The sequence below is a fragment of the Diabrotica virgifera genome, chromosome 1 (assembly GCF_917563875.1).
Source record: "Diabrotica virgifera virgifera chromosome 1, PGI_DIABVI_V3a".
Classification (NCBI taxonomy): Eukaryota; Metazoa; Arthropoda; class Insecta; order Coleoptera; family Chrysomelidae; genus Diabrotica; species Diabrotica virgifera.
The window spans coordinates 165,820,233-165,847,886 of NC_065443.1; the positions used below are offsets into that span (position 1 = coordinate 165,820,233).

Genomic DNA, 27,654 nt, shown 5'->3' on the forward strand with positions numbered 1-27,654 from the left:
ATTACTTGTCAGAGATATTTTTATTTGTTTTTGTTTACTGTACAAATAATATCTCTAGTTCTTTATTCTAATTAATGATGTCAATCGGATTTCATCAATTGCGGAAATATATTATTCATATCCCAAAATATTTGTTAATGTTAACGAAAATACATAATGATATTCCATAACATCAACTCTAGAATTGAATTTCTCTAGCACAGCTAAAATACGACACCAACACGGAACTGCCCGATCTTGTATAAGCGTCCACATGGTATTTTAATAAGAAAAACGTAATCGCGATTGCATTGAGAATTTTATAATTATATTAATTAAATAACCAAAAACATTTATTGTTATCAATAATATAAATTTTCTAAACCAATTATTTAAGTTCAATATCCAACATAGCAATAATGAAAAGTCACATTCTAATGTTTTGACAGTTCTCTTACGTCAAAAATTTTGACCTACGTAATAACGTTTTTGTAGTAAAAATACTATATATATTAATAATATAGGTATGCAAAGTCCGCAGATAGTGTGCTACTTTTTTTATAAACAAAATGGCGCCGACAAATCGTCAAACAAAAACACCCAAATAAAAATTCACCGCAATTAAATTCTGCATAGAGACATGTTTTTCCTGATTGGCTCCGACGAAAATTTTCCTCGGAAAATGCGTGTTTTCCCTACAAAAACTCTAATTTTCAAATAAAGTTTTAGGTAAGTAATTATTAATCAATAATTAAATAACTTAGTGACATCAAAGCTCTCTTGGTATAGATTGTAATTCCAGAAGCCGGTGAAAATTAAACGAATATTTTAGCAACAATTCAATTGTTAATTAACAATTTACGATCGCACTAATAACCAAAATAATCATGATACATTAATCAAACTTATAAAGATTATAAAGATTATTTAATATTTTATAGACAAAATATAAATTTTTCGTTTTTTGCATAACCTTTAAATTTTGAAAAAAAAAAATAGTTATAATACGCTGGTCTAATTAGTAAAGTACAAAGAAAGGTTATTTACCAGCAATTTTATTGCTGGAATCGAATATTATAATCCTATATATTAATAATATAGGTATGCAAAGTACGCAGATAGTGTGCTACTTTTTTATTAACAAAATGGCGCCCCCAAATCGTGTTTTTTTCAATTATTGGTCTATAACTCCGAAGATTTTAACTTTACACCAAAAAACTCAACCAAAATAATCATGAGACATTGATCAAATTTAGAAAGATTATTAAGATGTGATGCCTATTTAATATTTTGTCGACAAAATATAAATTTTTCATTTTTTTGCATAATCTTTAAATGTTTAAAAAATGGTTATAAACAAATTAACATTTCTCAGAAATTCTTTATTATATTCTAATTTTAAAAAATACTTAAAATGTGTATTTCAAAGGTCTTGAAAATGAATGCTTCAAAAAAAAATTTCCAACCATTTGCAAAAAAGTTATGAAACAGCAAAGTAAATATACGATTGCTCCGTTGTTTATAATTTGTTTTAATTGTTTCAAAGCTTAAAAGTGAGTCTGTGGTACAATCTAATTACTCACAAAGAATATCAAATATTAGTTCGATGGTTCTATTTTAATCAAAGATTAAAAATACTTTTTGTAATTTTTAGCGCGAAAGTAGGCTTGATGCAGAGCCGGAGATGTTCACTCGAAGCGACTGATACTCTTTAAACTCGCGCGAGTTGTGTATGTGTACGGGTAAATACATCATACATAGCTACGGTACTGTATTAGTCTACTTTCGCGCGTGTAAATTACAAAAAAAATATTTATAATCTTTAATTAAACTATAACCATTAAACTTATAAGTGATATTTTTTGTAAGTAATTAGCTTGTACTTTAAACTCACTTTTATGCTTTTAAAGAATTAAAAAAAAATATAAACAACGCAGTATTCGTATGTTTACTTTGCTGTTTCATAACTTTTTTGCAAATGGTTGTAAAAAAGTTTTAAAGCATTCATTTTCAAGATATTTGAAATACGCATTTTAACTATTTTTTAAAATTAGAATATAATAAAAACTTTCTGATAAACGTTAATTTGTTTATAACTATTTTTTTTAACATTTAAAGATTATGCAAAAAAATAAAAAATTTATATTTTGTCGACAAAATGTTAAATAGGCATCTCATCTTTATAAGATTTCAAAGTTTGATCAGTGTATCATAATTATTTTGGTTATTATTGCGACCGTAAATTATTAATTAACAATTAAATTGTTGCTAAAATATTCGTTCTTTTTTCACCAGCTTCTGGAACTATAATCCAAACCAAGAAGGCTTTTAAGTCACCAAATTATTTAATTATTGGTAGATAATTACTTATCTAAAACTTTATTTGAAAATTAAAGATTTTGTTGGGAAAACCTGGATTTTCCGAGGAAAATTTTCGTCGGAGCAGATCGGAAAGAACATATCTCTATGCAGAATTTAATTGCGGTGAATTGTTATTCGAGTGTTTTTGTTGTAAAGTTAAAATCTTCGGAGTTATAGAGCAATAATTGAAAAAAACACGATTTTCGGGCGCCATTTTGTTTATAAAAAAAAGTAGCACACTATCTGCGGACTTTGCATACCTATATTATTAATATATATAATCATAAGCTTCGATTCCAGCAATAAAATTGCTGGTAAATAACTTTTCCCAAAAATGTCCTATTCTCCGATAATCAGCCCAGACTATAAACATAGAAACACATATTAAAGAGTAATACCGTCTAGTTTCTTTGTTATTACAGATATCAGAGAAATTAAAAAAAAATATTTAGAAAATATTAGACAACGTAATATCGAGGTATACTCACCTTTCTGCCTTTTCCTCCCTACAAGGTGTCTCAAACTTTTGTTTCGGTTAAAACACATGTTAAATTACAAAACCGTCTATTTTTTGTTTCTAAAGATATCAGGGAAATTCAAACAACAACATGTTCACAAAACATAAGACTACAATACGATTCTGATCTATACTCACATTTGTACCTCGTTCTCCCTACAGGGTGTCTCAAACATAACATAAGAAAAACATGTACTTTCTTCCACCAGGTATAAGTACAAAAAATAAGTTTGAGTAAACCTGTTCACAACTATGTAAATACTAAAGAAAAATCTAAAATAATAAAAAAAATAGCGGAATCCGTCTGTTCGCGAAAAAATCAACTATGAAAACAGCATAATTTTCTATATCCCTAACTTTTTACGAGCAGTTTACATTATTTTTACATTCCGCAGCTGCTATACACCAATTTTCAGACAAATCGGAGATCCAAAAGTTTTTTACAGTATATACAGGGTGTTCAATCAATGTCGCCCATTTCTTTCTGGACCCATAACTTTAGAACCACCCTGTATATTTTTTTGATATTTGGTGCACATATGACTGATTTATAACTACATCCGTCCAACTACTAATCACAAGAAAAATCCAGGTCCGGATTAAAAAATTATAAATTCTTTGGGACCTTAAAACAACACTCTGTATATTGAAATTTTCAAAATCCGTTTGCATATTTAAAAAGAGCACAAAAAACTAAGTTTAATGGCTTGCTTCAATTTTTTGGCCAGATAATTTAATGACTTTTATTTTAAAATAAAATATATTACACTGACCGGCTCAAAAAACGGCCACCCCACAAAATGGGTCATTTTTGATGTCTCGAATTTTCTAAACCTGTTGTCCGATTTAAGTGATTTTTTCAATATGTTATAGCTTTATTGTTATAGCTAATAATATTGTTGCCACACAGGTAAATTATCATTGTATACCAAGTGTACCAATCAAACTGTGTTTTTTCTCAAAGGTCACCACACCCTGTTTAATATTCTAGCATTTATAAAATACTGAAATTAAACCACAACTATAGCCTCAGGTTTTCTTAACATTTTGTTTTTTGATTCATTCGCTCATGTTGGATAATAAAAAAGTTACTAGCCTTGTTTTTCGTCAATACAGGGTGTTTTTAAATAAGTATGGCAAACTTTAAGAGGTAATTCTGCATGAAAAAAATAATGATAGTTTGCTTTATAAACGTATGTCCGCAAATGCTTCGTTTCCGAGATACGGGATGTTGAAATTTTTATTACAAACTAACGATTTATTTATTGCTCTAAAATCCGGTTGAGCTATGCAAATGAAATTTGGTAGGTTTTAAGAGAAAGTTATTGCACATTTTTTGACAATGCAATTTAGAATTTTATATTCTCCATTGGCGCGTATACGGGTAATATGACGGGTAATATTACCCGCATGCACGCCAATGGTGAATATAAAATTCAGCAATAATAACATCTTAAAACCTACCAAATTTCATTTGCATATCTCAACAGGTTTTAGAGCAATAAATAAATCGACAGTTTGTAAGAAAGAATTCAACATCCCGTATCTTGGAAACGAAGCATTTGCGGACTTATGTTTATAAATCAAACGGTCATTATTTTTTCATGCAGAATTACCCCTTAAAGTTTGTCACACGTTTTTTTTTGAAGAAAATGGCTAGTTGTTAAAGTACCTAACTTTTTTATTATCCAACATAAGCGAATGAATAAAAAAACAGGATGTTAAGAAAACCTGAGGCTATAGTCGGGATTTAATTTCAGTATTTTATAAATGCTAGAATATCCCACAGGGTGTGGTGAACTTTGAGAAAAAAAAACACAGTTTGATTGGTACACCCGGTATACAATGATAATTCACCTGTCTAGCAACAGTATTATTACAACGATATTGTTAAAGAATAAGGCTTTATAATATTAAAAAAATCACTTAAATCGGACAACAGGCTTAGGAAATTCGAGACATTAAATATGACCCATTTTGTGGGGTGGCCGTTTTTTGTGTCGTTCAGTGTATATTGAAATTTTTAAGAACTCTGAGATTAAAAAGCAGAAATTATTAACATTAGGCAGAAATTAATAATAAATTATTATTAACTTAATGAATTATTTATATAATAAATTATTACCTTAATGAACAAATACTTACTCATTTAGAAAATAATCAATACATACTTATTTACTACATTAGAATGACCCATTTACTGATCACAATAGAAATCCAGGTCCAGATTAACAAAAAAAATGAAGTAATTGTGACAACAAGAAGAAACAACACCCTGTATATTGAAATTTTCAAAATCTGTTTGCACATTTGAAAAGAGCATAAAAAACTGAGTTTAGAGGTTTGCTGAATTTTGCTTTAATTTTTTGCGCAGGAAATTAAATGACTTTAACTTAGAAATTAACTATATTGAAATTTTTTAGAACTATAATACCTACCTAAAAGACCTACCTATAATGGTATGGGAGCCCAAGCGGGGATTTTTTCAGTTACTCGAGCGCGTCATATTATCATATGGGGAGAAACCTGGTAGCCTGCAGATGTACCTCTACCATATATTGGCTCTTAACACAGGGGAGTTCGTTAAGGGGGGCCCGAAAAAAAATCTATCCTTAAAAAACTCGAAATTGTCAGATTAAGATAAGGTAAGTTAAGTACATGCAAAAGAGTGTATATTTCAAAAATCTGACGATTTGAGCCGAGCGTAAGGAAATGGGTGAGTCCCAAAGTTTCACAAGAAAAAAGCGAATATTTCGCGAAATGAATGACAGATCGAAAAACTAAAAAATATGTGATTAAGTTTTTTGAAAAATCTATCGAATAATACCAAACACAGCTCCCACTAGTTCCCACGGAGAGGGGTGGGGGTAAATTTAATATTTTAAATACGAATCCCGCGATATTTCGCGAAATGAACATCAGATCGAAAAACTGTAAAATACACTTATTTAATATTTTTGAAAAATCTATCGAATGGCACCAAACACGACCCCCACAGAGGTGGGGTGGGGGGTTACTTTTACATTTTTTTATTGCAGATTTGGATTCCTTACGTAAAAGTTAGTAACTTTTATTCGAAACATTTTTTCGAACTATGGATAGATGGCGTTATAATCGGAAAAGAAAAAACAATTGTTGGAAATGGAAAATTAAATTAAAAAAATGGCAAGCGCCCACTAAAATGGAACTTTTCACTTAACTTTTTTTGGTTTTAGGACCTACTCTTCACAACCCAATAGCTCCCCATAACGCTAGAGTGACTGCACATTTAGCATACTTTGCTCCCCTACCATAATGTACCTTATGCAAACTCTTCATGTTTTTAAATAATAATATTCAAAAATGGTTTAATATACAAGGTTACATTTAGAAAAGCACAACTTTAGTTGTGCTTTTCTAGATGATAGTTTAGACTCTTTATAATTGAAAATAATTTTAAATTATAGACGTTTTTGGTATACATCAATTTTGTTATGAAGATTTAGTATACAGTGAGGACGTTTGAGTTGGAATAAATTCATTTTCTTGAGAATGGGCAATTTTGGAGAGAAATCCCAAAACAGGTCGATTTTTATTTTTAAATTGTGATTGTTTGGCATAGATACCATACTAGTGACGTCATCCATCTGGGCGGGGTAACGTAATCGATGATATTTTTAAATGAGAGTATAGATCGTATGATATCTCATTTGAAAGGTTATTTAATTTTCTATTCAGTAATATAATCATTAACATAATTATGTATACAGGATGGCAAAAAAATAATTTTGGAATTAAATAAATTGATGCAAAAAGAAGAATATTTTGTAGTTGATTTAATTCAAAATACATTTTATTGCTGTCAGAAAACAGAAAAAAAATGTTTATTTGACAAATAAACATTGCTTTCTGCCTAAATCAAATGATCAAACTGGTAAGAGGCAGATGGGTGGCAGCTTAATCATTGAATTTAGGCAAGAAACAATATTTATATGCCAAATAAAACATATTTTTCTGTTTTCTGACAGCAGTAAAATGTATTTTGAATTAGTAAATTACAATAAATTCTTCTTTTTGCATCAATTTATTTAATTCAAAAATTATTTTTTTGTCACCCTTTATACATAATGATGTTAATTATTATATTACTGAATAGAGAATTAAATAACCTTTCAAATGAGCTATCACTCGACCCCTACTCTCATTTAAAAAAATCATCGATTACGTCATCACGCCCAGATGGCTGACGTAACTAGTATGATAGATATGCCAAAAAATTATAATTTAAAAATAAAAATCGACCTGTTTTGCGATTTCCCTCCAAAATTGCCCATTCTCGAGAAAATGAATGTATTCCAACTCAAACGCCTTCACTGTATATTCCATAGTTTAAGCTGTAAAAAAAGAAAACCCGAGTTTTTGCTAAACCTCCTTAAACTTAGAAATAGGTCTATGGTCTATATTCATATATTATAGTACATTATTTATATTAAATATCAATTTGTAGTCCTTAAACAAACAAATAACATTTTTTTTTTATTTTCTAGTATGTCTTCTGGTAAAAAAAATGTTAGTGTTTTACTGCAAAGTCCCACACAAAGTACACCATTGCTTCCAGAATCTTCCTCTTCTACAGTTTATTTTAGCAATAAAGAAAAAACGGAAGAAACACCCCTGTTTATAACCGGCGAAAATGGCATTAATGGTTCATCAAAAGTTCTTGATGGATTTTCTCAAAACAGTGTTAAATCTCAAAATTCTAAACCTTTTATATATGAAACCAAAATTTATCAATGTGATACGGATTCAGAATCTCAAAGTGATTTTGATGCTATGTCTATAGTTAGCAGATACAATAGTGGTGAAAACTTGGAAGATGAAATGAATACTGAAAGGTAATTAAATTTAGCACAATTTAATACTTTAGAGTTAAATTAATGATATCATACACTATTTTGATGTACATAAAACCCACACGAAGTCAAACAATATTTATTTTAAAGCTATTTAATAACAAATACATAACAATTAAATAAAACAATAAAGTATTAATATAACAAACAAATTAAAAGTAGTTGTTTTAAAGTCAATAGCATACAAAATTTCAATGTAAAACGAATAATGTTTAAATTGTTTTTATTTATTTTTGTTTGCATTTTGTGGTAGTCAGTGTTATCACCTCTAGTCCTTATGCAAGCTTCAGTTTGCGTAGGCACGCTCCTAATCAAATTATCAACATTTTGATGTGGTAGGTTGCTCCATCCTTTAAGAGCAGCTTGTACTAGCCGTGCGGTGTTTTGTGGATTATCCCGGCGAGCTCTAATTGTTCTTTTAAGCATATCCCACAAATACTCTATAGGATTAAGCTCGGGTGAGCAAGCAGGCCACTCCAAACAAGGGATGCCTTATGCTTCAATGATGTCTGTAGTCACTCTAATGGTATGTAAACGTCCATTATCAGGCAATAAAATTAAATTTTCTCCTGTTGCACCTCTCCAGAGCCTGACTACAGGTTATCAACATACCTGTGAGCAGTTAAAGTTGATTGGATGAAAATTAAAGGAGTTTTTTACGGATCACAATTCCTCTCCGGAACATTACACTTTCCCTTGTATATTTGTGAACAGATCTGACACTTTTCTTTCTTGCTTGTCTTCCTCGACCTCTAAGTACACGATTTCGTGGGTCATCTGATTTTACACAAATCCTGACTTTTTTTGAAATAGCACATTTTGTCAATTCCCAATGTTCCAGTTTTGGTGGCGAAGACACCAATTTAGGCTATCAATCTTGTGCTGCCTGGAAAACTCGGGAACCCATAACTATCTCCTGCTGTATAATTCTTGGTACGAACTCTTCTTCTTATCGTTTCAACTCAGACAGTTACACCTATAGGTTCCAAAAGCTGCCTTTGGAGCTGCAGGTGAGAAATGGTTGGGTGTCTTCCAGCTGATTGGACAATTAAACGATCTTGGAGAGCCGTTATTACTTTTGGCGACTTTCCCTTGCTTTATTTTTGAGCTTTCCTAGTTCCTGTTACCTAGCATAGGTTTTGGACAGAACGCCCTGTATTACGCCTAGCTCTAAGCTATGTCCCTCCAGATAATAATCTCTCCTCGTTGTAAGTTCTTTAACCCCACATTAGGCATATTTTCGTTTTTAGACGCAAAAGTTAGTTTATTTATTTTCGTTCAATTTGCAACTCAAGCAAATAACCTATACCGTACCGAGATGTACTATCCGATTGTCTTATATATTTGTTTATTTTCAATAGAAACCTTTATTCTTCGCAATAACAAGTTTTTTTAAAAGAAATAAATATTACTTTGAAATACATGGTGATTCCATATAAGTTTGGGTGTGTGTAGTATTCCAACAATATAGTATACATATTAACAGTGTAAATATGAATCAAATTGATCAGACGAAAGATTTGGGTCTAATGTGTTACAGTTCTTTGCCTTTATCCCTATGTTGGGTCGGCTTCCCCAATTACATTTCTTCGTAAGTTTCTCTCTTAGGACATATCGATATCAATTCCCTTGTCGTACGTGTTCTGCCTAAGCGTCTCCCCCAGGACTTCCTTGGTATTTTTCTCTTGCTCCTTAATATGTTCCACTAGGTTGATTAAATTATTTACCTTAGATATCAGTTAAATTTTGACCCAGAGAGTCACAGTGAAATTAGATCCAGAATTGAACAAACCAGAGCTGCTTTCAGAAGGATATCCAAGGTATTATGGTTTTATGCAACAGAGACCTAAAATTGTCATTGCGGATGCATCTACTTGGTAATTCTACTATCCGTGGTGCTATAGAAGACTTTTAAAAGTTTCTTGGGTGGGGAAGAATCGAAATTCCACAATGCTAGAATGCTACAATGAGTTGGATACCGCCAGAAAAACGGAAAAGAGGAAGGCCACCGACCTCCTGGAAACAAGGAATTACAAAAGCCATGTCAGAAAGAAATCTTCAAGAAAGAGACTGGCTAGATCGACAGGCTTGGCGATTGGGTACCGGAAGGCGTAGAACGCTATAGAACCGGTTATACATATATATATATATATATATATATATATATATATATATATATATATATATATATATATATATATATAGAATGTTTCGGCAAGACCACCGAGATTTATAAAAAACATCAAGTAGAGAAAGCTGGAGTAGTTCGGACTTGTAACGAGAGGCCCAAATATAGGTTGCTACAACATACTATGCAATAGAAAATTGCAGGCAAAAGCGGTTCCGGATGAATAAAGACTTCATTGTTGACGAATGTGCGAGTTTGGTATGACATTGATACAATAGCAGTGAATAAGATTAAAATAGCTATGATGGTAATCAACGTTCCGAAAGGACATGCTAGATGAAGAAAATACCATAGTATAAAAATATCGGATGATTAATTAAATCGGATAAATTTAAATATCGGATAAAATTAATATGGATGATATTAAAGAGTAGTGCCTTCCGGGCGGATTTATTCTTAGCTGCTGGCTATTTGATTTTTATATGTCTATTCTTTGGCTGTTTTTAATATTCCTCTAACGAGAATCTGGACCCTCCTATTAAATCTCTTTCGTGATTGATTTCATTAACTTAAAATTTCAAAGGATCAAAGTGTAGTCTTTCTCGAAAACAATTTTTGGATGCATGCATATAAATATAAATTTTCTTGAAAGCAATATTATAAATAAATATTAACAGACGAAGAAGCCCTTTCAAAATCCTTCAAGTCAGTTTTAGGTACGACTTTTCTCTTTTTTTATTAGGTGTCGGCGAAGTAGCAGGGGAGTCCAAATCTTCAATATATTTCCTTTCCTTTGAAATATTCTTTTTAACAACTTAAATGGACGAGTTTACCATTGCAGGTGTTTGCATGATTGCCTTTTCTAGAAACAAAAATAAGAAAAACAAGCTGAAAATGCGAAAATTATCATAACAAAAACTTTGTTTATTTACGTATTTTAATTTATAATATGGAAAATTGCTATTATGAAAAGTTGTTTAGAATTAATAATAATTATGTTTTAATGTGCAATTACATATATCATTATAATTTATATGTTATGAACTATAAAAGTACTTTACTCTTGATCGACATTCATATTTTTTATATACCTCGTATAAAATTAATAAAATTTTATATAATGTGATGGTTGCATAATAAATCTTAGACCATGAAGAGCTTTTTATGAAGAATAACGTTTCTTCGTCAAATTAAAAATAAAAGAGTTATAAATGAAAATGTTGTTGGTATCCATAATTTGAGAAAAATCTTCAATTTTTTTCCGTTAGAAGGATGTAATTGCACATATCAGACCATAATTTTTTATTCCAAATAATATTATTCCATATAGTCGGTTCGCTAACTCAGACACAACTGGCTAGTGATTTTTGTCAATAATTTTGCCAATTTGGCAAAAAAATTACTAAATAGTTAATAATTACTAAATGCTTAGTAATTTTGCCAATTTTGGCAAAATTCGCAAAAAACAAAAAAATTACCTACTAAAATCACTAGCCACTTGTGTCTGAGTTTAGCGCACCGACTATAATAACAATTTTCATTTCATAACAAATGGAACAGTCCATTTATCATTAGATAATCCCATTAGAGAGGAGGCCGTATACTCGTATAAACCTTTTTAAAGCTGTTATAGACAAGGCGAAAACGGCGGGTTCGTTAGAAAAAATATTCCCATGAGATTTTTTTGCATAATCACATTCGTGAGACATCCCTGAATAAGGTTCAAGAAGTCGCCCACCTGAAAAGAGGTCCAATTTTTTTTAATCAAATTGCAAAAATCAATATTTTTGGCCCGTACAAATTTTTGTTAGGTTTTTTGAGCCATTCTGGACAAAAAAGGTCTCTTGTAATTTTTCTCTTTTCAAAAAAAGTTGATCGTTTTCGAGTTATAAACAATTTATAATTAAAAAAAAAAAAACAAAAAATGGCGATTTTCAAGGCTTAATAAATTGGTTAAAAGTTATTATTATGAAAGTCAGAAAGTGGCTAAATCAAAGTTTAAAGCCCCCCCTACTACAAGATCCTGAAGAAATTTTTGTAATAATTTTATTACTAAGCTGTTATTTTTAAGTAATAATAATAAGCGCCAGCACGTATTACGCGGCCGTCTATGGTGAGTGCGAGAGAGATGCCATTCCGGCAGTCCAATGGGGCATCTTACTCGCATTCACATTTACAGCCGCGTCAATACGCTCTTACGGCTTATTGTTAATAATTAAAAATAGCAGCTTAATAATAAATGAATGACACAGATTTCTTCAGGATCATGTAGGGGGGGGGGGGGGTTTAAACTTTGATTTAGTCACTTTCTGACTTTCAGAATAATAATTTTTAACCGAGTTATTAAGTCTTAAAAATGGCTATTTTTGCGTTTTTCAAATTTTAAATTGCTTATAACTCGAAAACCATCAGCTTTAGAGAAAAATTACAAGAGACCTTTTTTGTCCAGAATGGCCCAAAAATCTAAAAAAAAAATTGTCCAGACCAAAAATAACAATTTTTGCAATTCGATTAAAAAAAATTGTTATAAAAAATTTGGACCACTTTTCTCGTGGGCGACTTCTTGAACCTTATTCTGGGGTGTATTACAAATGTGATTATGCAAAAAAGTCTCATGGGAATATTTTTTCCAACGAACCCGCCGTTTTCGCCTTGTCTATTAATAAATTATTGCTTTTAAAATATACTCAAATTGTATTTTTGAACATCTTATTTATTTTATATAATAATTAAATTCACTATCAAATGTCATTGATATTTTATTAATACTTAATTTAAATTTTAGTTTGACATTCACGAAGTGTCAAACCCAAATGTAAATAACCTATGCCATCCTATGCTTTGCTTAACAAATCGAGATTAAAAAACTAGCCTACTTACTAGCAACGATTTCAGCTGACGTTTAGTGTGTCGGCAGAAAATAAAAGGATTGTGACGTCACATTTTATAGAATAGAATAAAGTAGAAATATGCTTTATTGTCACTGAAAATACAAATTTTATGGACAAAGCTTAATTAAAGTCAGAAAAAATAAATAAATAATATCTAACAATAACAATAACAAATACAATTTTCTGAAATTTGATAAATCGTCAATATAAAAAAAATATACATAAATACAAAATATAAGTTAATAAAGTAAAGAAAAAAAACAAAATCGATATATTTGCAACAATTTATAGAAATTGCAAAGTGAATATACAACAAAGTAAACTATTTATAGACATAGGAACTAATAAGTTTAAGCTGCTGCATGTGACACCCAAATATAAATAAGTTTGGTTACTTGTACATTACTGTAATTTCTTAGTTAGTCATTAAGAAACTCTTCTACTGAATAATATGGTCTTTTAGATAGATGAGCTTTTGTCATTTTACGGAACTTGGGGAAAGATGTTGCAGATTTGAGTTGTAAAGGAAGATGGTTGTATAGTTTTTTTGCGGAATATAATATAGATTTCTTTACTAACTCAGAGGACGGGATCGGTAAATAGACATCAAAATTTGAATTTCTGGTGGAGTAGTCATGACGAGGCCTTGCTGGAAAGACATGCATGTGTTTACGAATTAAGCAAACAGTTTCTAAAATATATAAAGATGTAAGGGTTAAAATGCCGTGATCTTTGAAGTAACTTCTGCAATGTGTTGTTCTTCTGAGGCCAAACAGATACCTTATTGCTCTTTTTTGTAATTTAAAAATAACATCTAACTGGGCAGCTGTACTAGAACCCCAAAAAGGAAGACCATATCGAAGATGAGACTCGAACAAAGAAAAATATGTTAGTTTAGAAGATGCTAAATTGAGTTCTTTCGAAACAGATCTTATAGCATAGCAGGCTGAGGCGAGTTTCTTACTTAACACATCGATATGAAGGGATCATTTGAGGTTGCTGTCTAAAAAAATACCAAGAAATTTTACAGAATCAACGGTAGAGATCTGGCTGTTATTAACAAGCAGGGGTTGAAGAGCACTTTTATAGGATAATGCTACTGTCTTATCCACGTTAAAAGAGAGTAAATTAGAGTCAGACCAGGTTTTTATCGTAAGCAAATCAGAAGTTATAGTTGCATGAAGAGATGCAATAGTTGAGTTGCTCCAAGTGATACTGGTATCATCAGCAAAAAGAAAAATTTTTCCATCGATTTTTAAGTTAGTGATGTCATTTATAAAGATAAGGAACAGTAGAGGACCCAATACTGAACCTTGTGGTACCCCACATACAATGTTTTTGAGACTAGAGTCAGTATCATTTGCTCTAACTATTTGTTTCCTATTATTCAAGTAAGATTGGAACCAATTCAAAGAAATACCTCGAGTCCCATAGAAATTTAGTTTTTTAATCAAAATGTCGTGATTTACACAATCAAAAGCTTTGGCATAGTCACAGAAAACAGTGGCAGTATAAAGATTATTGTTTAGTGCTTGGTAAATCTCATGAAACACAGAAAACAAGGCATCAGTGGTACATTTATTAGTTAAAAAGCCGAACTGATTTTGGGATAAGATGTTGTTATCAATGAGAAAGGACATGAGACGGGTTTTTATGAGTCTCTCAATAATTTTTGAAAGTACCGGTAGTAAGGCAATAGGTCTATAGTTGCAAGCATTAGATTTTTCACCACCCTTATGAAGGGGAATAATAATGGCTATCTTTAGGCACTCTGGGAATTTGCCTCTTTCAAAGGAATCATTAATTAGTGAGACGAGGTTTTCCAACACATTTTCTGTGAGATTTGAGAAGATTTTTATGGATAGTCCATCAGTACTACAGGATGATTTGCTTTTGATACTATTGATAGTTTGGATCAGTTCAGTTATATCGATTGGTCTTAAAAAGAATGAATTCGAGAACCCTCCTGAATTGGGGAGATAGGAAATGGGATGTTTTTGTGGCAAAATAGTAGAAGTTATATTTTTACTCACATTAACGAAATATTCGTTTAGGTTTTCCGGGTCTGGAAGGGCAAATGTTTGAACTGCGTGAGTTCTATTTCGAAGATCGTTTATTATGGACCAAGTTTCTTTTGCAACACTTTTAGAGCTTTCCATACGATTTTGATAGTAGGCTTTTTTAGCTGATTTGATGAGTTTTAGATAGGTTACCCTGTACTTGGTGATATATTGAGTGACAGAGACGTTGGTAGCAAATTTCTTGATATACAATAGTGAGCGCATATTTTTGGCTGATATGCGAATACCTTTTGTAGCCCAGGGTTTGTGATGTTTTGGCTTAATTGAAATTAAAGGAAATGCCTTATTGAAGATAGAGACAAGCTTTTCTATAAAATCGTTGAAATTATAGTCCACGTCCGCAGAAGGAAAATGCCACTCAGAAGTTAAGCATAAATTTTGAAATTTATGAAAATTCCCAGCGGAAAAAATCCTACCTAAACGTCGGGTTTTCGAGGAGGGTTTGCTGAAGATATTAAACTTCGTAAATACTGCTTCATGATCTGTTAATCCCGCATTAATAATTGTAGAGCAGACATCAAGGGCTGAGAAATCTGAGACAATATAGTCAATTATGGTAGATGAAGTTTTTGTAATCCTTGTAGGAGAATTAACGTGCATTGAGAGACCATATGATTCAAATATGTTGACCAAGGACATTTGGGTAGCACAAGCAGCATCATAATTAATGTTGAAGTCCCCGCATAGAATTTTTCTGCTTCTATGAGGCAAGTCATCTAACAAATTTAGCAGGTTCTGAAAAAATAGTTCCACAGGGGAGTCAGGTGATCTATAGATGCAAATAATGTAAAGATTAAGATTTGTATTATAAACTAGGGAAAACTCAAAGAAGGCTTCATTTAACAGAAAGTCATATTTTGTAATCAGAGAAAAATCATTATTTCTAGAAAGAATTAGGGTGCCTCCATGAGCTGAACTTGGACGATCATACCTAGCAATTGTGGTATATTTTTCTACAAAAAAAGGCTCGTTGACTTCAAGCCAGTGCTCTGTAACCGCAACTATCGGGGGAAATCCTAATTCTTCCAGAAACAAAAATAATTCGTCAGTTTTATTTCTTATAGAACGAATATTAATCAGAACCATACTAAAGTTGTCATCACTAAAATTATTCGAGGTTTCTAGTTCCTCAGAACACGTCGTGTTATTTAAAAATTTCGTCTTGGAGAGCTAGTAGAATAATAATTTCGGTGACATTCCCTTGATTTTTGTAGATGTATGATTCTTTCTGAACTTAGAAAGGAACTATAAGCAACAAGATCAGCTTCCACCTCAGCTGGACCAATTCCATAGGCATCGTTAAATTTTAGAAGAATTTTTCTTAGTTCCTCAGTCTTGGTAGGTAGTCCTTCGGAAGCCAAAAATAGTTTCACACTGGTGTTGGTATATCCATCACAAAATACTGAGGCAGGCTGGTCGGGTAGGAAAGCAAGATGTAGCTTAATTGCTTTTAATATATCCGGTTCCCTTAATCTTGCTAGAAGATATCGACTGTTTGAGTTATTGGTTAATCTAACTCTTGGTGGTGTTAAAGGATCCAAATTTATTGATGGTTCCAAAGTATCTTTCTTAATGAAATTAATTTGGGAACGGAACGGATCTTTAGATTTGCAAATTTCGATGGCCTGCTTGTCAGTAAGTATATTTGTGTTTTGAACTTCATTTTTGTTTTTACTTGGAATGGTAATTGGATTTTCCAAGCTAACTGGGCTTCTGATGTGCTTCGGTTTCATATTTGCCTCAGATGAAGTTGTTGGTTCGGAGCATGAGGATTCTGTAGACCATTTAATGTTTACACCAGGTGGCCAAATTTCCTTATTAAATAATAAGTCAATAGATGTTTTAGACTTAATACCTATTTTGAATGAGGACCCTGTTGTTGTGTTGGCATCTTTAAGAAGGGCATAACATCTTATATATTCCTTGATACCTAGCTTCTCTTTAATGTAGTGAACTACTTGAATAGGAGTGTAAATTGGGGTTAAGTTGCTAATAACGACAAAGTGGCATTTATCTTCTGCACTTTTTGATTTTGTGACTGGACTAGCTTCGAAATGTTGAGTGTCTTCGGTTTGAGTACTTGAAGTGGCATACACAATGTCTCTCTTCGATACATCTTTCTTCGTTGGTATAGCAGGTAGTTTATTTGAAAGATTACTCATTTGATTAGATATTTCACTTACGTTTGAAGAGAGCCTATCTAGTCCCAATTTTATCTCAGATGAATTTGAATCTTGGACTTGCACCTTAATCGTGTCATTGGAACAGCCGAAAAAAACTGACGATATATTGAAGATATCTTGTTCCATCTGCCTTATCGATTTTAAAAGATATTCAGGATTTAGCAGGTTATTTAATTTATGTATCTCGTCAATTTTTTTCGTAATATAGTCTAATTTGCCGTCATTTTTGGTTAATAAATCATATGTCTCGATGAAAATTGGCAAATTATCAGTGAGTTTTTTTGTAACTTGAATTAAGGCGTCAAAATTCTCTTGTGGTATTTGATTTTTTGAAAGATTGTTAATTTTTTCATTTAGATATCTGAGACTAGGCGAATCACATAAAGTACAGAAAAATCTTAAATGAGAATTTTTTGGGTCCAGTAGAGTTTTTGCCGTTGTTTTATTGAGACCAGAACATTTGATGCAAAAAAACCGTTTACAATCTCCATGGCAACGTATCTGATATTTTTCGTTTTCAGAAAATTCAGCTAAGCAAATTTCACAATTTTTGGACGTCATGGTGTCAAGGTTAAATATTATACAAATATTTAACTAGGTCGTTTAAACTTGGTGATGTGATGATATTAATAAAAAAAATAAAACACTTACAGCTAGTATTCACAACACATCAAATCAAAACAAATAACAAAATGTGTAAACACAAGAACAAAACAAAACATACAACCGTACGCTTCCAGTGCTGGTAAACGACTGATAATTTAGGACTTTTAGGTCGTAATTTTAGACTTTTAGGTCGATTATCTCGAAGACGGTTAGAGATATCGAAATGCCGTTTTCAGATTTGGATTTAGAAGAAAAAACTACATAAGAATCCATCGATAAATCTCATCTAAGTATTGCAGGAGCGGTAACGCAATAACACAGATTTTGCGAATTTATAAACGAAAAGTTTTTGTTGAAAATGCGAAAGAAAAATTGAAAACCACATTAGATATTATTTCACTTGGTTCATACGGCAGCACTTTGTTAGTTATTTTTGATTTTTATCAAAATACTTTTAAAACTTGAAGGAAAATTATGACAGTGTATTTGATGCCTATTTACATTTTTTGTTAATGATATGCAATTATCTAAATTATATTGACATTAGCCTTTACATTGACTTGAACCAAAAACATACGCCGAACAATATTTAATTATACACTTTCTGAACTTTCGGTTATTTATTTTTGAATTAAATATGCCTAAATTGATATTGATAACACTCTGTCTGATATCAGTATTTATCTTAAAAAAGTATTTTCCAAATCAGAATGTCGACTGTTCCGGTTTATAGTGATAGTGTTTGGAAAGTTTGTTGTTGATATTATTTATTACCCGCTTATTCGATTTGTTGTATACTACAGTTTAAAACAAACTTTAAACTCTATGTACTGTAAGATAATATTATTTACACAATTTTTAAGAACTGAATTTGCTATTTCGAAAGACGAATCTACATAACCATGTTGTTGCTTGTTCGCTTTTAAATAGGATTCTAATTTTTGGAAAAATATCCTCATGTACCCTCAAACTTATTCTTTTTATTGCAATAACAAAATGATTTTTAAAATTATTCGCCTATAACAACAGTGCTTCACGCCTTTGTGAAGCGACTTCACCTGTCACAAGTACATCTCCGTCATCTCCTATAGAAAACTACAATGTCAATAACTCAACTCTTTTCCTAGCAATATAGGGAATTGGCCAAAACATTTAAATCTGGAATTTCAACAATATCTTATAAATAATCGACCTAATCAATATATTGATAAAATTAATGAAAGTGTTATACAACCGGATAATAATAAAACCAGACATTTGCAAAGTGCAATTTTTTATAAAATGAAAGTCAACGGGGAAAAATTTTCCCGAGTTGTTAGTGTACCTTCAGTCCTAAATGTAGCCTTGTTTATTGTTCGTTTGTAAACTGATTTCCACGAAAATTATTGTTTTTCTAACTTTCGATGCGTATAATGATTGGAAATATATCGATAGGACAGTTATTCAACATGAGCGATCTCCTGAACATATTTCATCAATTGGTACGCAGTCAAGAGAAGTAGTACAGCAGGACAAGTAGTAACATTAATGGAAAAAAGTTATTTAGAAGAAAAGGGAACATTGGAGAAACGTTCTTCAACGAATAATAGCAATCAACAAATTTTTGTCCAAGAACGGTATATCCTTTTATGGTTCAACAACCAAATTATTTACAAAAGAATTGACATATACACAGTATGTCCCATTTAAGATGAAGACATTTTGACTATCAAAATAAATACAAATTTGAAATTTTGCACAGCCATACAGGTTAAATGTATACATTTTTTAAGATAGCTGAAATTTAAATTTTAAATGCAGCCTACTGCGACTCCACAAACAGGGAAATTTTCGATATTTTACTTCGCGTTAGAGATATCGGAAAAAGTTGTTCCAAATATTATTCTAACCCCACATACCAAATTTCAATACAAAATTTGCTTACATTCTTGACAAAACTTAAAATTGGCTGGCCCGAGATGCATCTCGGGACTAAATTCGCATTGGAACTAAATGAAGACAAAACCGGATATATGATCGTGGGAGGGACAGAAGAAATAAAGAAGAAGACTTTAGTGTAAGGTCCGTAAGTGGTAAAAGCTGTAGTTTTAAAAGGGTGGACAATTTTGAATACATGGGTGTAGTATTCAATAAAAATGGAAAAGAGAAATGGGAGCTCGATGCCAGAATTGCGAAAGGGAATAAAAAATTAAATATTTTAAGAGCCCTAATGAACTCAAAATACGTTTCTAGACAAGGCAAACTCCGAATATATAAAACAGTAATTAGACCCACAGTGACATGTCCCTGCGAGGTATGGACATTAAATGAGAAGAAAGAGGATAGTCTGGAAAGATAGGAAAGGAAAATATTCAGACGCCTGTTCGGAGGACGGAAGACAGAAGACGGTTGGGAGAGAAAAGCCAACAACGAATGAATGCCTTTGTACAAAGAACCTACCATCAGCAGGTTCGTCAAGTCATAAAGAATCAGATGGTTGTAGACGAGGGCATTTAGCACAAAATCAATAAATTTTTAAATACAGCACCTAGAGACTTGCAGTTTTTTGCATTATGGTCAGGATGACGTCAGGAAAAAGTCTACTATTCAAAAATGGGTCGAAATGCATAATTACACTGTAAAGTGCATAAAATGCATCAAAAATTCCATAAATATAAAAATAAAGTGAAAATAAGTATGCTAAGGAACAAAATTTATTATTTGGGGTGTTTTGGGGTCACTGAATACGATTACGCAATAAGAACTGATCCCCGAATCACCTCGTGCCCAAGGTCAGTGCAAGAGACGTCATATTCTGGAGTTTTGAGGGGTTTTGGCATTAAATTGATAAAAATGGATTGCTCAGGGGTTTTTGAGGTGTTAGACACGAATATACCATCAGAACAGACCACCGGATCACCTGGTGCCCAAGGTCACTGCAAGGGACGTCATCTTCTGGAGTTTCGAGGGATTTCGGTATTAAATTGACGCAAACGGATTACTTACGGATTTTTGGGGTCGCTAAACACGAATATGCCATCATAATTGAACTTCAGAATACCTGGTGCCCAGGTTCACTACTACGGCACGTCATTTTCTGGGGTTTCGAGGGCTTTCGGCATTTAGTTGATGCAAATGGATTACTGGAGGGTTTTTCAGGTCGCTAAACACGAATATGCTATCACAACCGACCCCCTGTGCACCTGGTGCCCAAGGTCACTACAAGGGACGTCATCTTCTGAAGTTAAAGAATTTCGGCATTAAATTGATAAAAATAAATTACTCGGGGGTTTTTGCGGTCGGTAAACATTAACATGCCATCAAAGCAGACCATCGTAAAACCTGGTGCCCAGGGTCACTGCAAAGGGCGACTTAAAAGTTTAAACTCACTAAGGTACTTTTTAAAAAGACCCTTTATTAACTTTTACAAATATACTTCACTTTTAATTGATCGAAAATAACTGAAATTAATTACAATGATATTTTATATAAAATCAAAATGCTGAATATAAAAGGTAAAACTGCTGATTGCGATCGCTGACCTCTGGGGTTATTGCACCATAATTTCTCCATCCCCTTGAGAAGTTTTGTGAGGGATGAACAAAACTGAAGGCGTTGGTTCCGGATCGGCTGCATCCTCTTCTTCGTCTTCTTCCATTTTCTTCTTTTTCCATAACTCTCGTAATTTGTAAACCAGGAGAATGATAAGGGCAATTACCAAAAAATATATTGGTGGTGTCCACAGATGAGAATGGTCCATTGTTGTTAGGGACACGGGTTGGAGTCTTTCTTCTTCGGTTGAGAGTTTATGCAGTTCATCTAATTGGATTCTGTCTAACTTTAGAGGCTTCACTGATGGATCTTCTCCTTGGAATTTAATTTTGATCTTGGGCAGGGTTAAAGGTTCTTCTTTTACTGCTGCTTTGGAGTTGATGTAAACTTCGTTGTTGGTTCTGAACTCGCATCCTGGGAGTAGTTCTATCAGGAATGTTCCTTCTAGTACTTCAATTTTGGAAGTAGAACAGTCGGTGGAAATTTTAGTAGCTTTTGGAAAAACAGCATTTATTTTATTTAGCGTATGGCTTAAGTATATCACAGAACATATTTAGATTTATGCATTATACAATGCATCACAAACAGATGTCCAATTTTTTTATATATTCGATTGACCCTTCGGTTGCCATTACAAAGTCTATAGGGTCGCCTGTGTATGCTCTGCGTGGGCAGTCCTGAACAATGTGACTGATCGTCTGTCTTGCAGCGCCGCAGTCACAAGAAGGCGAGGGGAGTTTACCCCATCTGTGGAGGGAGTCGGCGCATCTTCCACAGTTTGTTCGAATTCGATTAAGGGCTGCCCAAATCTTACGGGGACGTTCAAATTCGCCAGGTTTCCCTATGATGTTCGGTAGACTATGGTAATGTGGATCTGTCCTACTTTCCCAATCTTCTCTCCATCGGGTATTTAAGTCAAAGTTGGATTGCTGCAGCGCTTGAGCAGATTGTAGAGGGGGTAACCTGGATCGGAGACGGTTTCCAAAAATATCGGGGATGTCGTTGTGGACTAGAAGCTGGCGACTGTCCATTATTTTGTTATATTCTTTAACCAATGCATGTTCGCGGCGTAGGTTGGGTGGTGCTATATTACTAAGGGTAGGTAGCCACATTGTAGGGGTGGGCTTAATTGTGCCTGTTATCATACGCATAGTACGGTTTAGTTGGGTGTCGACCAGGTGGGTATGCCTGCTGTTTAGCCACACTGGAGCACAGTATTCTGCCACCGGATATATCAGGCCAAGAGCAGAGGATCTTAATGTTGATGCTGTGGACCCCCATGTAGTGCCGCAGAGTTTCTGTATTATATTGTTGCGTGTTTTCAATTTTGCTGCTGTTTTCGTCAGGTGTTCTCTGAATGTGAGCGTTCTGTCTAGAGTAACCCCAAGGTATTTCGGGTATTTATTGTGTTTTAACAGCTTGTTATTAAAATACACTCGCAATTCTCTGTTTGCCAACTTGTTGTTTAGATGAAAAGCTGATACTTCAGTTTTTGTAGTACTTGGCTGTAGTCTCCATTTCTTAAGGTATTCGCTGAGGATGGATGTCATTCGTGAGAGTGATTTCTGTAGTTTCTAAAGATTGGTGGCTTGTTGCAAGGGTCCAGTCGTCAGCATATCCAAACTTCCGAGATTCGGTTTCAGGCATGTCAGCAATATAGAGGCTGAAAAGTACAGGGGCAAGGACAGAACCCTGTGGAAGACCATTGTTAAGTTTCATCTGTCTACTCGTCTCCTTTCCCATTATAACCTGGAAGGCTCTGTTGGTGAGCATGTTGTCAATGAGGTTAATTATCTTTCTGTAGGGGATAATGCGGGCCAGTTTATATATTAATCCCTGTCTCCAAACAGTATCATATGCTGCTGTTAGATCTATAAATACTGTTGCTGTCTTTTGTTTCTTTTGAAAACTAGCTTCTATAAAAGTTGTTAATGACAGCACTTGGTCCGTACAGCTTCGATGAGGGCGGAAGCCAGCTTGTTCAATGGGGACATTTTCTAGTATCCTGTGACTAATTCTGTTGAGGAGAAGCTTTTCTAATAGTTTATATACCATGCTGAGTAGAGCTATGGGGCGGTAGTTTTCTGGCTTATCGTTTGATTTTCCCGGTTTCGGAATGGCAATTATCTTTGTTCGCTTAAGTGAGAAAGGAATGTTACCTGACTGAAGTATATCATTAAAGAACATTGCAAGCCACTGTTTCGTGTATGCACCACTGTGTATCAAGAACTCTGGATGGATACCATCAAAGACAGGTGCTTTATCTGATTTCATTTCTTTCAGCGCATGTGTGATTTCAGAAATAAGTATTCTTGCTGAATATTCGGAGTTTGTTCTGTTCATTTGTTTTAATGCCCTTAAGTCTCTTTTCACGTTGGTAGTATGTGTTCGATCTCGTGGAGCTCTGGATAGAGATACTATATGGGAGGCAACCTTGTTAGGAGACATTTTAGACTCTCTGGATTCCAGCTGGTTAGCTCCTCCAATTTTCCGCAACAAGGACCATGCCTGCCGGCTTGATTTTTTGAAGTCAAGGTTTTCGACAGTCTTTATCCATTTTTGGCGTCTAGCTGTATCGATGTTGTGTAAAAGCTCATCGGCTATTTCTCGGTCACCACTTTCGAGAAACTTCGTGTATAAGTCTTCACATGTTTCAGTCCATCCAGGCACATATTCTTTGCGATACCCCCTAGGGATGGTTTTCTTGGCAGTGCTTATTACTGCGCCCACAAACCTCTGATAATGTTTGCTGGTTGGAGGGACCCAGCTCAAGGTCCGGTCTAGTTGTTCAGAGAACTTCTTCCAGTTTGCTTTTCTAAGATTCCACCTGGGTCGAGGATATGATCTAATTATTGGAATTGATATTCCGATGGTGATAAGCACCGGACGATGTTGAGTATGTGGGAAGTCTGCAAGGACACTTCTCGCAGTTGTTAGTGGTCTGTCATTGGTATCTTTTGAGACAAAACATAGGTCTGGGTTATATTCTTTTCTCCATGCAGCTGATTTAAATGTTCCTCTGTCTTTGGCATCAAAAACTAGATATGTGTTTTGCTCTTCGGACCATTCTACTAGTGCCTCCCCATTTTCATCATTCGTGGTGTACTTCCACATTTCGTGGTGGCTGTTGAAGTCGCCGATGTATATAGTAGGATGTGGATGAGTCTTTAGCACTTCTGGGTTCCATGTAGTGGCTGGAGGTTTGTATATGTTAACTACGGTAATATCTCCAATCTTGGTGACTACTTCACGTATATTATTTTCATTGGAAGCAGAAAGTAGGAAACCATTTTCTATATTGCAGCGAATGTAGGTTGCGACGCCGTAATGTTTATCATAGGTGGCTCCCAGTAAATCGTAGCCAGGTATCTTTCCCCTTAAATCAAGCTGGACTTTGTCTTCAGTATGGGTCTCTTGTATGGCAACCAGGTCAATGTCGTTATCGTGTAGGATTTTTTGCAACACTTGGCATTTTGCCTGGCTTATGCCCTCGATGTTAAGGTGACAGACTCGGATACACGGTCCGAGATCTCTAGTCAGTTGGTTCTGAGAAGAACCTTTATTTGTTCCCATCGTATGTTTACGTATAGATAAGATTTCTGTTTGTGATCTGTGATGTTGGCAGGATATTGTTTTTGTTTTTCGTTCGTCTGCCGCCAAATTTTTGCTAGTTCATTTAGCGTTACCCAGGGTGCACCACATGGAGGCGAACTAGCATTACACCCCAATATATACAAAAACAGCAATATAGTGGGCTTCAGATAATTTTTGGATAATTGTTGTGCTAATTGTGATCGGCACGTTTTGACATGAGCGGCGTCGTTGGATAATTTTAGGATTTGATTTATGCAGTCATCGGTTTCTGTATTTTCTTGTGGGAACTTCTCTGGACAGATGAATTTCTTCGGTTCGCTTTTTCTGCATGGTAGGTCCATGTATTGGAAAAGTTCCGAATTAGAAACTAAATATGGCCCAGGTGGGATAATTATTGTATTGTTGATGGTGGGAAGTGAATATAAATGAAAATATGTAAATACTTTGGAATGAAGAATGGGGAAATGTAAGATAAAGACTAGAGAATGGTTGGAATAGTAACCATCTACTTCTACTATCTCGTAGTATTTCATCAGATCTTCTTCTTGGAGGTGTGGTAGCTGAGAAGCTGGGTGATGTTCTAGCATCTTCTGGATGGTCCATCGGATTTCGTCTGGTTTTATAAGTCCATTGTGAAGAGTTTTGATTTTTGCAAACGTAATTGCTGTCTAATATTTGTATGATAGTTTGTAAGGCTAAATTCATCTGGTCTAGAACGTTTCGAACTTGCATGTAGTGGTTGAAATCAAAGACGAATTGATTTAAATCCGTTCTGATTCTGTTGGTTTCTGCTGCTATTATCTCTTGATTGTGGGTTAGCAACGTTACTGTCTTATTATAGTTGTTCATTATTTTCTTATTAAGGCTTAATTGGTTGTTGATGTTGTTAATAATATTCTGTTGATTAAGTTCAAGTGTCTGAATTGCAGCATCATATCTTACTGCATCTTCTTGATCTAAGTTTCCTGATATGGATTTTATAATACTTCCTAAGCCATTGATGAGACCTCTTTTATTTCTGGTTGCTGGATAGATTGAGTCGAGTTTCTCTTGGGCTGTTTTGAGGAGATATCGCAATGTTTGGTCGAAGTTCTGTAGACTGTCGAAGTACGGTTGGCTGAGTCCATTTTCTATAGCTATGGTTGTAGTTTGATATTGAGATTCTAATGTTTCGATTTATTGTGCTATTGGTTCTAATTGGAAATAGTGGATGAAATCGTGAGTGCTAGTTTGGATTCTGTCTTCTCCGATCTTAACAGGAAGGATCCCTGGATTGTCTCGAAGGTCCTGGATCTTTACTTCTTGGGCTGTTTCTGAGATATATCTGTAAAGTATTTTTGGGGTTAGTTTTCATTGGTGGTTGATGTTTAATGTTCTTCTTGTGCACCGTAGTATCTTGGGTATCAATAGTAACAGGAATGTTATTTTTGACTATTTTAGATGAAAATCTGGGGAGCAATTTGTTTCGTTTTACTGTTTTTCGAGTGTAGATTTTCGTGCTTGGTTTATATGTTACAGGTGAGTGTCGTTTTTCGTTCAATTTTTCAATATTTTTCTGTTTGCTCTCTTGCAATTTCTTATTTATTTCTTTATACATCTCTTTTGTTTTCAATCTGTGCTCCTGTGTGTAATTATTTATAAGTGTTCTGTTAATGTCAATGTCGAATGGATCTTGGGCATCTATGTGACCATTGAGAACGTTGATGGGCTTCTGTTTGGTAGCTGAGTGGATAGAGTTGTTGTATGCCATAATGGCGTAAAGCATCTGGTCTTTTATGTTAAGTGTTTTCTTTTTTTCTTTTAATATTCGAAGATGCTCTATGATTGTGGAGTGAAAGCGCTCGACCCGATTGCGGGTTATCAGGTGTTGTGTAGTGGATTAGAATCTTGTGAGTGTCCACGAATTCTTGAACGAGTCCATTTTTAAATTCGGTTCCACTGTCCGAAATTATCATATGTGGTAGTCCATGATGTGTGATGAATAACAGGAATGCGTTTAAAATGTTGATAGCGTTTGATCCTTCTATTGGGTATGCTTGTCCGTATTTTGAAAATGCGTCGATGATGGTAAGGAATTTTTGTCCTGCTGCTTGGAATGTGTCTACGTGAACAATTTCCAGTGGTTTCGTTGGTGTTGGGGTTAACATAAACTTCGGTTTTTCGGGATTTCTGTCGTATTTGTTTGTTTGACAAGTATCGCAGAGATTAATATATTCTTCTATGTCCTTTTTCAACGTTGGCCAATAATAGTGTTTTCTGATTTGAATTTCTGTTTCGTTAATTCCTCTATGGTTTGTTTTTCCTTGATGATAGTCTTGTACGATGGTTTTCTGTCTCTCTGTACTGTTTATATCTTTTAAGAAGTTGTTGCATTTGACAAGATCAAATGCAGAATTCTTGAATGTTTCACGAAGTATGTTGCAGACAGTCTGGTAGAGTTCATCAGTTTCGAATAGGATGGCGTATTTCTTTTTTGTGTCAACGTAATTTTTGAAGAAGTTGAAAATATCATTTTTCAGGTCGCTTTTGTCGAGTTGGACGTGCATTCTTTTCTTTGTTACGAAGCACTGTTCTGTTATGGGTTTTGCAGGATTGTAGTTTACCAGTTTGAATATGATTTGATTGTTGTAACAGTTCAATGGTCTTTCGCTGATTGGAATTCCGAGTATTGGGTTTTCTTCCGTAGAATGCTGGGTACCATCTGTGTTGTTGCCTTGTTGATATAGAGAACTTATTGGCTGACTTTCAATTTTTTGATTTTGTTCCTGAAGAATTTCATCTATTACTTTCATTTCTTCTGCAGTTAGGCCGGATGTTTGTTTTTCTTTAATAATTTCTTCTTAATCATCCATAGGAATTACTTCGTCTGGATCGCATACTGAACTTGGGTG

At 33.8% G+C, this 27,654-nt stretch overlaps 1 protein-coding gene across 5 annotated transcripts in view; it reads left to right on the forward strand.

Moving 5' to 3' along the window:
* LOC114339763 (anoctamin-5) overlaps positions 1–27,654 on the forward strand; it is a 202,643-nt gene that overhangs the window by 28,493 nt on the left and 146,496 nt on the right. For all 5 annotated transcript variants that reach the window (XM_028290443.2, XM_028290441.2, XM_028290442.2 and 2 more), the window contains exon 2: positions 7,384–7,731. In XM_028290443.2, the coding sequence (XP_028146244.1) occupies positions 7,385–7,731 (347 nt within the window). In that variant the 5' untranslated portion in view covers position 7,384. The remainder of the gene's footprint in view (positions 1–7,383; positions 7,732–27,654) is intronic.